This window comes from Myotis daubentonii, chromosome 7 (assembly GCF_963259705.1).
Source record: "Myotis daubentonii chromosome 7, mMyoDau2.1, whole genome shotgun sequence".
NCBI lineage: Eukaryota > Metazoa > Chordata > Mammalia > Chiroptera > Vespertilionidae > Myotis > Myotis daubentonii.
In genome coordinates this window covers 60,518,588-60,534,931 of record NC_081846.1, presented here as the reverse complement: position 1 = coordinate 60,534,931, position 16,344 = coordinate 60,518,588, and the positions used below count along the sequence as shown (strand labels likewise).

General features: G+C 37.3%; 1 protein-coding gene across 2 annotated transcripts in view; it reads left to right on the top strand.

The window, feature by feature from the left end:
- Window positions 1–6,455, top strand: part of GALNT13 (polypeptide N-acetylgalactosaminyltransferase 13) — a 497,436-nt gene extending 490,981 nt beyond the window's left edge. Inside the window, exon 13 of one of the 2 annotated variants that reach the window (XM_059704420.1) lies at window positions 4,983–6,455. In XM_059704420.1, coding sequence (XP_059560403.1) covers window positions 4,983–5,123 — 141 coding nt within the window. In that variant the 3' untranslated portion in view covers window positions 5,124–6,455. The remainder of the gene's footprint in view (window positions 1–4,982) is intronic. The other variant, XM_059704421.1, reaches the window with a different exon arrangement.
- Window positions 6,456–16,344: the final 9,889 nt, after the last annotated feature.

Below are 16,344 nucleotides of genomic sequence, written 5' to 3'. Positions count from 1 at the left end.
AGACAAATTAATTACAAATTGTGTTTGGAGAATGAAGTCAAATTAAGAGCCCAAAATGGACTTGATATTTTTTCTTTTCCCTTCCTTCATTAACTTCCTAATTGGTATTTAGATGAATGTGATCATATGTATGTGGGACATTTTTAACACCACCAGGTTAGCCCTGTGAAGACATAGTGGAAATAGTTTGAGTACAAAGTAAAGCAAAGCCTTATAGCTAATTTATCCCTTAGATTTTCTCCTGGCATCCACTGAAGTTTAGGGCAAAGGAGAGAGGAAGCCAAAGACCATGACTGACAACTCTGTGGACTGGTCAATGGTTTTGAATATCCATACTGACAAAATATGCATGTAGCACTATTGCCGGGGTCCAACCCCAGCGGGTCCAGGGGTCCCCAAAGGTGTGGACGGAGTCGGCGAAGAAGGAATGACACGGAGACAACGTTCAGTTGATCAGCAGCCTAGCCAGGATCTCCAGCCAGGATCTCCAGCCAAGTTCTGGTCTGGATCTCCAGAGAGGTTCTGCTTCGGATTTCCAGCGAGGTTCTGTAGCCATGTTCCCTCGCTAGGTTCTCCAGACAGGTTCTGTCCAGGCTCTCCAGTCAGGTTCAGTGTCCAGGTTCCAGTCAGGTTCTCCTGCCAATCTCTGTAGTCAGGTTCAGTCCAGGATCCCTTGCCATGTTCTCCCGCTAGGCTCTGTCTCTAGGCTCTGAGGCCAGTCCCTCTCCAGGATCCTCCGGCATGCTCTCTCCAGCGAAGTTCTTCTGTCTCTAGAGAACGTTCTGTGTAGGTTCTGTGCCTAGGCTCTGTCTCTCTTGGTCCTGTCTTCCAAGCCCTGTGTCCTTAGTTCTGTGTTCTGAGTTCTGTTCTAAGTTCTGTGTGTTTCTGTCTTGTTACAACTGTATTTATACCGGTTGATTCAATCCTATCAATCTCTATTACAAAGGTTAGGGCGTTTCTTATCTCCATTCCAGGGAGAAAAGATTATGTAGTTTAAGCATGATTGTTCGTAGTTAAAGGGATTAATTACCCGCCTGGCACTTAGTTGAGGGGTTTTATTCCCTCCCTAACTTCAGGGGAAAATCCCTACCTGGGGAAAACAACCTTTCTCAGAGACCTTGGTTAAAACACATAGTGCCAAGAAGGTGAGCAAACATATTAAGAACAGTATGCCATATATGCCAGGTCCCTTGAAACAGCAAGCATGGACCGGCTCCCGGCACACTATAAACATTTAATAACTAGAATGGACACTGAGAATACAACCTGTTCTACCTAAGTTTTTCCGCATTTGATCTCAGACTCTGCTCCATATTCTTAGTCCCATCTTCATTTACTCCTGCCAATACACTTGATATTGAAGCCGTGAGAAAGGATGTGGCTCACAGCTCCGTGGATGTGATTATTGTGACATGTGCCTTCCATTCTTACCCAGTAGAAATTGTATGTTGTAGAGAATGATTGATTGGTTACTGCCTTTGTATTTGATTTTGTCATTATTCATTATTTTCTTTGTCAAACAGACCCACACTCTTCTTCACATAATCACCCAGTCCTGTCTCTCAGTAAGAAAAGTAACTGATGGCTCCCAACAGCCCACTGTGGAAATATGTAATGATAGCCCTTTGCAAAAATGGCTACTAAGAAATTATACAAGAGCGGAAGTTTTTAGAAATATTTTTGAGAATCCTACTGATTACGTTCTCTAATAATTTTTGGAGGTTTGTGTTGCAGACTTTACTAATATTAGTTCAGTATTTTTGTTATCAAAATCTAGAAATTTACTTCTCTAATATGTGGGCAAGGATAATCTTTATGTGCTATTTCTCCATGGAGTTATTTTTCTGTCTTATACTTCTGAGCTGATTATATGTAGTAGTGTTTAGTCAGTGATTAATTAATAGGTATTTTCTAGGGTTTTTTCCTTTATTTGAAATAGATATGCATAAATATAATTGATGGAATGTATTATGACATATTAGCTCTTTTTTAAGGCTAACTATAGTCATGTCTATATGACAATAGATTTCAGCATTAGAGCTGAAAACCCGTTAAGAAAATTAAAAACATGAAAATTAAGATATCCAAAATATTTATTTTGGGACATTGAAATTATTTAATGTTGTTAATTTCAATTCAGATACACCATATCCTTTCTGGAATTTATTACTTTAAGCCGATACTAAGCAAATTCATTATTAACGACTAAGATTATTGGTTAAATGATATAATTATAATAATAAAGCTTATAAAAATGTACAGTTTCTCTGTCACTTGCATGATTTGTGAATATCTTCTCAGCAAGCAATAAAATGAATCATTATTCAGCTTATGCTAAAAAAGTACTATTATGGAATTCTTGTAAAGAGTGAAATTGGTCTTAGGTGCTCATTTTCCAGTAAATAAAATATATTATATTTTCCAATACCTTGCTATGAAAACACATGAGAAGTTAGGGAGGGAGTTTTTCTGGTTCAGATGAACCATTAAAGGTTGGAATTGAGTTTGGAATACTTATAACAAGGCTGGGAATAGAGGTACGGGGAGGAGAGGAGAGAAGAGTGTTGTTTAGGTTAGAACTACATTTGAGTCTAGGGCATTCTAAACATGTGTTGGGAAGCTGGAAAAGTCTGGTTCTTTTACACAATGGTAACTTATGTATAGAGCAATTTACATATATTATCTTAGTTTGTTTTTAAAGCAACCTTAACTGGTAGATACAATACCCAGTAAGGGACAGAATTCTAGGGTAGAAACCACAACTTGTTTCTCAGCAGAATTTGTCTCATTTCCCATCGCAATTCATACTGCTTTATGGGAGCTGGCAGCCCTGTGCAAGGGGGATGAGAGCCACATCAGGTGGATGTGGAAAACAGCCTGGCTTCATAGCCGTATGCCTCTCAGAACACAGTGTCTCTGTAACAATTCCATAGGCAGAGCTTCAAGTAAACCAATGGAACATGCAAAACTCCAAGTCTTTGCACTTAGAGAAGCCCAGTTTGGCTCCACCTGAGGTATTTTTACTGAAGTTGATTAGATGCAGACACAGTTTATCAATCAGAGGTCGTTTTTACCATAGGTAATGTTGCCTAGGAACATAGTTAACATTTTACCATTATCAGGTTGCCAAGGGGCCACAGTTAAGATAGTTGACTGAGGTCAAATTTTTTAATCAGAAAAGAAAAGGGCATTTTTAAGTATTCATAAGTTTAAATGAGCATCTTCTCACAAAGAATCTGATTGCTCAGAATAATTTAAAAATTTGCTCAAGTTTTCACAGCCAGTAAGTGGGGGGTGGAAGGGTGGGAATTTACACTTAGGGCTGCCTGACCCTAACATGTCCGCTGTTTCTACTGTACATCATTAAAAATGAGAGTTTTGTTTGGGTGGTTGTTATCTCTACAGTTGTGGTTTTTGACTACTAATGAATTCCTTCAAAGAAAACATACATTTTTAGACAGAACAATACTTACTAATATTTTTAAAAGTATCCCTTTAAAAGGACTATATACACAGAGGATCTCAGGTGTGTAACAAAAATGAGTATTTTGTTGATTTTAACTAGAGCTTGCTAGAAAAAATATTTTGTTTTTTCAAGTTGGCTGTTGGTTCATAAACCAACAATACAATTTCTGGCATCATAAGCATAAATCAACTACCTTCTTGCCTATGTTTGTTCATTGTTTTCTTCATCCTTTAGTATAAACAGCTTGGTTCTGTGTATTGGAAGAGCATCAACAAAGGCCTCAGTCTTCAAATCTTCTTCATATCTGACAACCTTGCTTTTTCAATTTCCTGCTTGTTGTCTATTAAGCCTCCTCCACCACAAGCCTATTTTCCATCCAATCTTTTCTCAGGACGGTGAGGTCCAGGCTGTTTGCAGGTCTAATCCAAACAAATTACGATTGTCTGGGCAGCGTTTCTCCACCATTTTTATTGCATTCCCCCTGCATTTTTTTTCATACAACTTTCAATTGTAATAGTATGAGCCAGAAAAAAATTGCCTACCTTTAATTTTGGTGATTCAAAACAAGATATACCTGCAAATCACCTCCCATGCATTGAAACACTTCTCTTCTTGGAAGTTTTTTATGTAGTATGGTTCTAGGCATTGCCCATGAAACTGAGCAAACATGTACATAATTAGTGAGCATAAGTATAAAGCATGTAGACTTAAAATGTATATCTGTAAAGTCCAAAATACATAATTTCAAAATGTAAATGTGAACCCAAAAGGGAAGATGTATAATGAAAGTTAACATGATGCAATTTTTGGAATTACATTTCAGCATTTGGGTACTGAGATGATGCTTATTAATGAATATCACTATAAAGAAAAGAAAATATAGATATAAATTTAAAAATATGTGGCAGTCACATCCCTGAATTAATTTGGTATTAAATTTCTTAAAGATTCTCAGACATGCAAACTAAATTAGGGAGGGCATACTATCAAGTAAGACAGATCTTCACTGTGATAATCACTCAAATACAATGAATTTCTCAGTCACAGATATTATGGCCTGTTTAGTATTTGGAAACATCTCTAGCAGTTTTCTCATTTGGGTCACAGCTGTGACATCTCTTTGCATGTTTACCAAATGGTTACCGAATCACACATGCCTAAGATAACTAAACTTTTGTGAAAGCTTGTTAATATTTACAGCCCTGGACTGAACTCAGAGCTCACAAATGGGCTGTTTGCAAAGGAGCCCGAATTCTTGGCAATGCGAAACACATGTTGGCTAATTTCTTTAGCCATCTGCAAATAAAGGTGTATTAGACAGTGATGAAACCCTGACAGGGAAAGTTGTATAATAATTAATTCACAACCACCTGTGCACAGTTCCTTCTATAAACACATCACAATGTTTACACTAAAAAGAAAATCATAGAGGTCTCTTAAAGGGCAGATTTAATGTGATGTGCTAGTGAAGTTAAAGATACAATAGGCTGCACTGACTGTGGGTTATCTTTTCCAGAGACTCACCTTGAGACATGTGAACAGTAACCAGTGTCTCGATGAACCTTCTGAAGAAGACAAAATGGTGCCTACCATGCAGGACTGCAGTGGCAGCAGGTCCCAGCAGTGGCTGCTGAGGAACATGACTTTGGGGGCGTGAAGACCACTTCCCCCAAGCCATGGAAGTGTCTACACTTTTGTTTTTCCATTATTTCAATTAAGGAAAAAGATTAACTTTGCTGAATTGAAAGTTTAAAAATCCTTTTAGTATTCTAAAACACAGTTGTTTATAATTCATTTTTAGGAATGTTTGCTTATTTCCCTACAAAATTTGTATCTGATCAAAAGCACATAAAAATATGAATAACAGCAAACTGTTGTTAAACATTTGAAAAACTTTAAAAAAAGTGTTTGCTTAAAAAAACACACACACACCTCTTTATTGCCCTCATGTCACAGGATTAGTTGTGGGGAGGGGTATTTTTATTTTTTATTTTCATAGTGATTGAAAGAGAGACAATGTAAATGCCTTATAAAATATCTTCATTATGTAATAGAATCATTTTATAAACTCACTCTGTTTCTACTGGACCTTCATGGAAACATGTTGAATTTCTTTGTCAACAGCAGGCCATACATTGTATTTCTGAGCAATGAATTCATCATACACAATAAGTTCCAAGTTTTGTACCAGAAAAAAAACCAATAAACTGGACCTTGACTTACAGAGTTGTTATAAAAGCATCACATTTAAACAAAAAACAATAACAAAAAAAGAGAAGAATTTGGAAATTCAATTTAAAGGACCTGAAATCAGAAGCAGCAAGCTAGGTGTGGCGGGGAGCAAGATGATGAAGCTAAACTGCAACAATTGAATCATTTAAGAAGATTCTGTTTAGGTGGTAATCAGTCCTCTCACAGGCTGAGTGTTTAACAATCATATTGGTTCCAGAGTTAAAGTTGGAAACTCAATCCTTAACAACTATCTTTGTCTCACATAAACCATGCAGTCCTTTTCTCTTCACTCTAGAGACTGTGTCTTGTCACTTATGCTGTACAGAATTGTAGGCAAAGGGTGAAGAGTATTAGTCCTGATTTTTTGTCTCCTACATGTAAAAATGTTAGGCCACTATTACCATTTTAATTTTAAAAGATGATTCACTGCTATGCTAGAATATCTAAAAATTTCATTCCTAAGGGAATGAACTCAGTACACATCCATGAAACTTTTCTTTTCATTAATCTGTTAGATACCATTTGCCGTTAACTTATGGCTCAAGGAGCACAGTCATGTTAGGCTAACTTCACACATTCTATTTCCATCTTAAAGCCCTTTGTGCAAAATGAATGAGTAGAAGATACTAAAAAGAAGAAAACTCTATCAGTGAAAATTGAGCTAACAACTTTTAGAATTTCACATCATTTAAAATGCCCTTAAAGTAGCTCTACATATGTATTTTAGTCATTAATAAATACATTCAGCAGCTAAGAGAAATTGCGGGGGTGGGGGGGGTAGGCGGGGGGGGGGGAGGGATGGAAGAAGCATCTTGCCATATTTTTGGCTCTCATCTTTTCTTAAAAAGCTCTGGAAAGCCAGTAAAATCTTGTATGATTTTCCGGCTAGCATTAGCATTATTTCTTTGGCTTTATACTGGTAAAACTCTAAGGAAGAATTCTACAACCTGGAGCACTTCAGGTGCGCTTTTCAAAGTGCAGACATTCCTAAAAGAGCCAGTACCCAACTACAGGGCATGAGGGTTGTCATTAGCCAAGTTTTGTGGGAACTGCCTTTGAATGAACAACTGAAGACCTGTGAGGTCCCAGCTCCCAAAACAAGCAGGATGTCCCTCAAAGGCAGCCTGGGTTCCTAGCTACAGACCCTGGGAAGGTGAACCAAATTCTTTTTTCACTGATTGTCCTTTCTAAGTTCATTTGCTTTTAGTTTTCCAAGAACTGTAAACTCTGGCTATTTTCTATGTTCTCAGGGGCCCTGGGAAGACAGCAAAGCATGATTTCAGAGGAGACATAGGCCAAGAAGCCGTGGCATTGATTGTGCTGAGTCTAGACAAATACATTTATATACAGATCCAAATTTGAAGAGAAAATGTATTTCTTTAGGTTTCAAACACTGTAATAGAAATAAAGCAAAAATAAAGACCTGTTGCAAAGTTCAAAAAAAAAACCCAACAAAAACTGTAGACATTCCTCATCTTGTGGTCTCTGAGTATCCCCAAATCATTTAAAATTACAAGCAAAAGTTTGAGTGTTGGGCATTTCTTTTTGGTAGAGAATCCATTGTTTACAGCAAATTTATACAGAAACTGTGACACCCCAGAGGTAGGGAACCACTGCCTTAAATTGACAGTGTCCTCACAAGTCACCTGAGGACTCTCTTTTTCTCCCCCTTTCCTCTTGTTTCACTAAATTAAAGTAAAATGTCCCTGCACATTTGTCCTTCAACTTATAAAGCTTCAACACTCAAGGACTCTTTAATACAATATATTCCATTTATTGTGGATTTGTCAAACTAAATACATGTTATCTAGAAAATGGTCAAAGACAATTTTTTTAAAAAAATGGTTTGTCAAAACTGAATTTGACACATTTCAGCTGTATTTTAAATATCTGAAAGTTCATTATGGTCATAGCAAAAATACAAGAGAAATAAAAACGACATGAGTTTCATGCCAGAGAAGAATTTTCCAAGAATCCTCAGATGGTATGAGCATATGCTATTAGAATGTCTAACAGACAAAAAATGACATAAAATATTAGAAAACACCAAAAACTAGAAAGCATTAGCTAATTCAATGTTCTTTTCAAAAATATTTATTGTATTCGATACAGAAATTAAAATTATGATTGGATTTTTATGCTTTATTATCTTTCTAGACTAACAGATAGTTCAAATGACTTCAAACTTCCTCTACTGAGGTCACCCCATTGCAATTACAGTCTTCCAGATGCTGAGATCAAAAACCTAAAGTCAGTTTTGAGTCCTCTCTTTCTCTCTCAACTTCCATCTAATCCATCAGAAATCCCCTTGATTCTAAACCAACTACTTACCACCATGTCTTCTGTGTCACTACCTTTAACCTTTTAAACTGCAACATGCTTATAATTTGGTTCCCTAATTTCCCAGCCCTTGCTCCTAAATAGTCTTTTCTCAATACAACAGCCACAGCGATTCTATTTAGCATAAATTTATTGTGTCACTTCTCTCTCACAACCCTCCAATGATTTCTCATGTCTCCCCAAACTTCTTATAGTGGTCTTTATAGTGTCATTCTTATAGTGTCATTCATGAATGACACTCCTATGAGCGCTCGTGAACACACACACACACACACACACACACACACACACACACACTCCTGAATACTTACTCCACTCTGGCTGCCAAGCACGTGTCTGTCCTAGGTTTTTGTTCCCTTTGCCCACAGAGCTTTCTCACTCACTTTCTTCAAGTCTTTACTCAAATTTTATCTCATCAGTAAGACAAACCCTTCTCCCCCTGCCCTTCCTAGTCCCTGTAAATTCTCAAACTATCAATTTGCTTCTTTATTTTGTGTCTATCTTTCCACTTTCAAACCCCCTACATTACCATTGCACACCCTAGAATGTCAGTTTTTCTCACTGTGTTATTCCCAGTATCTAGTAGAGTTATTGGGACATAATAAGTCTTTAAATATTTTTGAATGAATTGAAAAAATGTGTGTTAAAGTTACCAAGTGCTACTGTATCCTATATTTTTTGCACAGTATTTTAAATTTTAAAATAAAGTCAAGTAATATATTTAGACAGGATGTACATTACTTTCTCCAAATGATAATTTTCTTCCTACTATTCTTCAAATTAAAGGATGGGCTATATTTTGTTCTGTATGTTAGTATATCCTGCCTTATGGAAATGAAATATATGACATTTTATAAACATGCTGCTACATTATATAAGTTGCTTCATTAAGATAAAAATGATTTTTATTTTTTGGTTGTCTTTAATGGCCACATGATGGCATAAATAAGATTTTTACTTTTAGGGGGGAGACATGTATCATTTTCTTAAAAACCATATGTATTTTTATTGTTTCACAGGAACTATTATTACATGTATTTTCTAAGTTCAAGTCTATGAACAATTGTAGAGACTTTAAAAAAAACTTTACAGATGATTTATTCTTAGTTTCTCTGTTTATAGATAGTAAGAGAGAATCAGATATGTAATTTAGCTTGTTCAAAGATCATAAAGTCCTGATGTCAGGACTCATCATTGTTAATGTAATCTAACACTGTCTTCAATTACAAAGCACTCAAAAATGTAATAAAAAGGGCACAATCATAAGGGAAAAAATGTCTTTATTAAGCATTTTGTAGTAAGTACATTGATTCTTTAGAAATATCAACTTCTCTTCTTTAGATATATTATCCTTTTTAGAAATAATTAACTTTAGAGATTTAACTTCTCACCACCTTTCATACTTAAATAAAATTATGTCTACAAAATAAAGGCAATAAATAAAGACCTGCCACAAAAGTAGAGAAATTAACAGGAGACATCCTGATTACAGAACATTCTAGCATTATTGGGCAAACAGTGTTTCAGAGAAGCAAAGCCTCTTCAGCAGTAAACAGGGAGCATATTCTCCCCTCACTTCCACTTCCTTATGATTATGTTCAAGTTTAAAGTAATATTGGCTTATAGCTTGCATTTAAAATTAGACCACCTATTACTATGAACATTGAGTAGGTTCTAGGTTATTTGGCTAAAAAGACTGCAGGGTAATCAGCAGAGACTTCTAGGCTACCCAATGGAGCTCTGTAGACTCTAGTAAACACAACCCATACATTTAGTTTTTCCATGGTGCTTAGAAACCGGTGTGGCTCAGTTGGTTGGAGCATCGTCCGTGCACAGAAGTGTTGTGAATTCTGGGTCAGGGCACATGCTCAAGTTTCAGGTTTAAACCCTGGTTGGTAAGCAAGGGGGAAGCAGCCAATCAGCGTTCCCCTCTCACATTGATGTTTCTCTCTCTCTTTCCCTCTCCCATCCTCTCTAAAATCAATGAAAAAGAAGAAGAAACAACCTAATAAGTAAAAAGAGGGGATAAATAACTCTAACAATAAAATAACAGGAACAATGATATTTTTATTTTTTCTGTGATAGTTGAGTGCATTGTACAAATTGATCCAATAAACCTGAAAATATTGGCTACCCCTACACTGTTTTCATCACTTGAGAAATGATCTTATCTGATCACAAGCATGTCACTTGCATCTCATTATAGATGCTACATCTAGTCTCAGAGGAGTCAAAACTTGTATGCATAACTTAACAAATGTGAAGAATTTAAGGAATTCCAGATCCTAAAGGATGTGTCATCGTCCACAAGCTGTCTTTCTGCATAGCTGATATCTGCAAATCTTGAATAAATCTGCAATTCAGTTGAGCAGCAAAAATTCAATTAAAGCTTAAAGCAGCTGCTACCCACCATTTTCCTCCAATATGTCAAATATAGAATAGAGAAACGCAGTCTTCTTCTGTACAGTACATGAACATATCTGACACAACATCATGTTCAAAGTGCTATTAAATATAAGCTATTGTGTGAAATTAAGGTGTTGAATGAACACCAGCAATGTGTTTTAAATAGTTTGTGTGAATTTGTGTCCACCTTTTGCTTCCTATTGTTCAATAAATTCTAAAGGCAGTTTTCATTGTATTTGTTTAAAAAACCCTCTGAAATACTACTGATGCAGGGAAGCCTTTTTGTTAACTATTTTTAAAGATAAAGATCACTTCTGTGATACTCATTTCATCATTATATGAAGTTATCTTCTGTTTTTAGGTGGGGAAAACAAATCATTTAATATTCTGTTTATAATGAGTTAGAACGAGGATAGGAAATTAGATGAGTAAGGCTATATCTATAATGGTTAAGAAATGAGATTTTTATCATGCATTTAATTTGGTGTAAAAATGAACGTAAGCTGTTGCTTGGTTTCAGTTGTACTTTCAGCTAAGAATAGCACACGCAGAAAAAAAGGAATTGATGATATGATTTTTTTTGGGGGGGGGGGGCAGGGGGCTGTTTGGAGATTTTGGTCAATGCAGCCACAAATAAAAGGGAATAATTTCAAAAATGTTTTAGATATGCGCTTGGCACACAGTTCTTTAACATTTATAGAAGCAGATTGTTTGTAAGGAATTTCACATCTTAAATATTGTAAGATTACTAAATGGTATAATTGTTCTTTTGCTACAAATTTAAATATTTATACATTTTTGTAGAATTAAAATATACCAATTTAGTTTTCCTTTGATATGTTGTCTTTTAAAAAGCTTTGATAACATTTTAGACAGATAAACAGATAAACAATTTCAGTGTTTTATGCTTATGTTCCATTATGTAGATTATTTAAATAATTAATTAGTGCCTATGGGTATCCCTTAGCAGTAAGAAAATACTGTGATCCATGTGAAATTTTTATACCAAAAATCTAAAATATAAATATTAAAATATGTGCAATTCTAAAGAATTTATTATTTAATTAATTTTCATTCTAATATGATTTGATTGATTTTTAATTTTTTTTGTTTTTATAAAAGGACTTAAAATAGAAAAGTAAAATGTTTAATATCATATGATGAACATTATTTTTCAGGATACTGTGAATCATATCCAGTTCCTTGATTCTGTTGCTGCCGACCTGGAAGACAGTCTGTCAGGGTTACGAGGGTGGATGGAAGAGGCTGCCCACTCCACAGAGCAGTGATTCCCCAGGGTCAATCCTGCAATCTATTCTCGCACAGAATCAAGAGGAAAAATAAGAGATAAGTTTGCTTGCTAAGTGAAAAAGGAAGAAGGAAGAAAAGAAGGAGGAAAGAAGGGAGAGAGGGAGGAGGTTCTGATCATATCTAGTTTTATAATTTTAGTCTGAAGAAAACTCACCTAAAATATTCTATTCTGTATGCATGATTCAGAAGCTCATTGATTTGCAAACGTCATGAATACCCCATTGGTTTTTCCAAACTTTAACTATAACTGTCAGTAAGAGCAAAAGACATTGTGTAGATTTTATGTTTTACACACAAAACGCCTCTCCGTGGATTTCTGTAACCATGTGGGACTCACTCTATGTGGCCCCTACTTTCTTTCTGCCTTTGTTCTTTCGGGTACTCTTGTCTAGGAGCACAGCCTTGCATTTGAAGTATTAACCACATTAACCTTATAATCCAGCTCTGCCTACCTCAGATCTTGGTAGAGCAATAACTTACCCTCTTTTGCCTTTCTTTAGCACCTAGTAGGAAAGAAAAAGTGAACTCTCCTGCTCAACAACTGTACCCTCATGACTCTTCCTTGGCGTCTGAGCCATTTGGTGGCCTCTCTGCTAAGTCACCCTTTTCTGATATAATGATTATTTTTTCCACATGACAGAGGATAGTAATACCAATCTCAGCTTCTATCAGAAATATTTGGCAAATAGAGCGTTAACACAATGCCTGCTGACAAATCTCTTTACCAATTTTGTGAAGTGGAAACCTAGACAAGCATGCAAACATCTGTTTCACAGTTTTTTTTTCTATTAATGAGAGACATGAATTGTGCAGTAAGCACCCTTCATCTACATTGTGACAACTTGTCTAAGGCAGAGCCTAAGAGATCAACACTGTCTAAACAACTGAGGTCGGAATTGACAATAGCCTTCCCAAAGATTTATGGCCCTTTTTTTTCTGCTTCTGAACTCACCTCCTGATTTCTCTGTGTGTATTTGCAACTTTTGGGCCCTTAAATGACAGCATGGAGTTAAGTTGCATACATAAAAGCACCTTAGCCCTAGCCAGTTTGGTTTAGTGGATAGAGCATCAGCCTGCAGACTGAAGGGTCCCAGGTTTGATTCCGGTCAAGGGCACATGCCTGGGTTGTGGGCTTGATCCCCAGAAGGGGGCATGTAGGAGGCAGACAATTAGTGGTTCTCTCTCATCACTGATGTTTCTATCTCTCTCTCCCTCTAACTTCCTCTCTCTAAAATCAATTTTCTTTTTTAAAAAAAGCACTTTAAAGTTCTTCCTCTAATGATATGGACCAATGTGAGTGATGAATCCATTTTGATCACACACTCTAGTTTTCATTGGCAGATTTAGAAATACTTAACTCAGCAGATCACCTTTGGATAGACTTTCTTCATTTCTTGGTCTCCTACCTCACTGGTCAATTGATTTCAGTTTCATTTATAGACTGTCTTTCTTTCTCCCATCTCTTAATATTGGAGTGTTCTGGGGTGCAGTCCTTAGTCATCTTCTCTATCCACTCATTCCTTTGGTGATCTCATCCAAGACCTTGGATTTTCATACCACCTACATCTTGCTCACAATGAAATGTCTCTCCCCAGGTCAGAACTCTTTTAAGTGAACCTACCTACTTGACACGTCCACGTGGATGACTGATAGACATCTCAAACTAAGTATGTCCAAGACTGAACTCCATGCCTTATTCTACAAATCTGATCAATTCAAAGAGATTTTTCATCTCAAATGATGGCAACTCCATTCTTTCACTTGCTCAGTCCAAAAATCTCTTTGCTTTCTCCATTAAAAAATCGTATGATTTCACCTTTACAAACTTGCCTGAATTTGACAAATTGTTAATACCTCCATTGCTCTGAATTTAACCAATTGTTACCACCTCCACCCTGGTCTGAATCACCATCTGAATTGGTTGCACCCTTGCGGTCTCCACAGTCTATTTTCAACAGAGAACCAGAACGATGCTATGAAATATACCCCAGATACTCTGCTCAATACCTTCCAATGACTTCCTGTTTTGTATAGAGTAAAGGTTATATCCATACAAAAGCTCTGTGTGATCTGACCCCTGTTAACTTTCTGACTTCCTTCCCTGCAATGCCTCTGCTTGTTCATTTTATTTCAGTCACTCTACTTGCTATTTCTTTGAGCAAGCCAAGCATGCTCTTGGTTTCGGGCATCTGCCGAGAATACTTGTTCCTAGATATCCACAGGTTAACTCCTTCACCTTGTTTACAACTTACATTCTCAGTGGGATCTCTAATCCATCTACTTTAATTCTACGTATAACCTACATTCCATATGTCCTTGAGATATACCTGTCCATAACCCTGCTCTACATTTTGTTCCATCGCACTTCCCACCTGCTAACAGACTATCAAATTCACCTGTTTATTGTTTTTAATTCATGCTTGCTTACTTATTGCCTCTTTCTCTCCACCTCTACTCTTGCCCAGCACCCACTACTTGGATATAAAATACTAAAAAGCAGGGAACTTGATTTCATTGTGACAAGGCATGTATACAGAGCAATGCCTAGCATATATTAGGCACCCAATCAATATTTTTGATGGTGAAATTAATTTCCCTCTTTTCTCCTCTCTACTGGAGTGAAGGGGAGGAAGAGAGTGAAGGACTTTAAGATTTTCCTTTTTCATTTTGTGTTGATACATTTTACCTCCTCTTTACGTTTAAAATGTCCTTCTACTAAAAGAATTACACTGTCTTTCTTCATTTCAAAAGCACAAATTTTAAGGGAATGTATGTATTTAGAACTTGAGACAACTTCATAATTATATGAATACTAGAGGCCTGGTGCACAAATTCGTGCAACAGTGAGGTCCTTCAGCCTGGCCTGCAGGATCATGCCGAAACCAGCTCTCTGACATCACCTGAGGGGTCCTGGGTTGCAAGAGGGCACAGGCCAGGCCGAGGGACCCCACTGCTGCACAATCAGGGCTGGGGAGGATAATGGGAGTTTGGCCAGCCGGGCAGGGAACATAGGAGGGTTTCAGGGCAGGTCCAGCCCATCTCCCTCAGTCCTGATTGGCCAGACCTCAGCAGCAAGCTAACCTACAGGCCAGAGTGTCTTCCCCCTAATGGTAAGTGCATGTCATAGCAACTGGTTGACCAGTTGACTGTCTGCCCCCTGATGGTCAGTGCATATGATAGTGAGCAGCATTAGCATATCATTAGCATATTATGCTTTGATTGGTTGAATGGATGATAGGACACTTAGCATATTAGGCTTTTATTATATAGAACTAGAGGCCTGGTGCACAGATTTGTGCACCGGTGGGGTCCCTTGGTCTGGCCTGCGGGGATCAGAATGAAAGTGGGTCTCTGACATCCCCCAAGAGGTCCCAGATTGTAAGAGGGTACAGGCCAGGCTGAGGGAACCCACTGGTGCACCATCAGGGCCAGAGAGGGACTGTGGGAGGGCTCCAAGGCATATCTGGCCCATCTTGCCCAGTCCCAATATTAGGCTTATAATAAAACATAATCCTATATAATAATAGAATTAGAGTATTAAGTTTGATATGACCTAGAAGGGCATTTTTCCCTCTAATAGAAGCATGATATGTTGTGATAGGATAATGGAATGTTAGGATGACAAGGCAGCTGGAGATGTGATCAACCCCTAAATTATAAAATAACATTTGTTATCACTAACTTTATTTGTAGGAATTTATTATAATTTCTCTGTAAGGGTGTAACATTTAAACAAAATACATAGTATAAATTTATAAATCCCAAATTTAAAAAAAAATACTCAAAAGTAAAATCTCCCTGGTGTGTTCTTTATTAGGGTCACCATTCATGTGTACAAGTCTCAGGAGCTGGGTAGGTAGATGAGATTCTCCCTCTTCTGTTTTTCAAACTTGAGGTGGCATCAGCTGTACTCTTTGACATCCTCATCTCTTCCATCCATCACAGGCACAGGAGACACCATGCCACTTTTGGCAGGAGGTGGAGGTGCAGGTTTTTGTTAGTTGCACTACAGAGGACAGACGCTGAAGACCTAATGACAGTTGCCTGCACCTAACAGAAACCTCTTTCAATACCAGTCAAGCAGCAGAAGAGCTATTTTTGCTTAGATAACCACTGAGGTCAGTCTTATTTACCTTGAAATAGATCCTGACCTTTTAATGCTATAATTAGAGTGTAGTGGGGAGAGTATAGACTTTGAAGCCAGGTGGCTTATGTTGCAATCTCATGTGGGCCACCTATCAACTGAACTGGCAAGCCTCCTAGTCCTCATCAGCCAAAGTGCCCACCTAGGGCATACCTCAAAGGGCACTGCAGAGGGCTGGCAATCATTCAGGTAAATATTTTGCCTCTTGAACAAGATATACTCTATAAGAGCAGTTTTACACTGTGTCTGGCATGTTCACTGTTGATTTCTCCATCTAGAAGAACAGCTGACACAAAGGATGCTTTTGATGGATAAGAAATCCAGGCATTTTGTGTTTATCTTCCCCCCTTTCCCTCCATATATGGAAATTGGATTCTGTTTTGCACTACAAGCAGACTGAAAGCCCTGTGTTTATCCTTGTGGGCCCACAGTCAGTGGAGCAGGA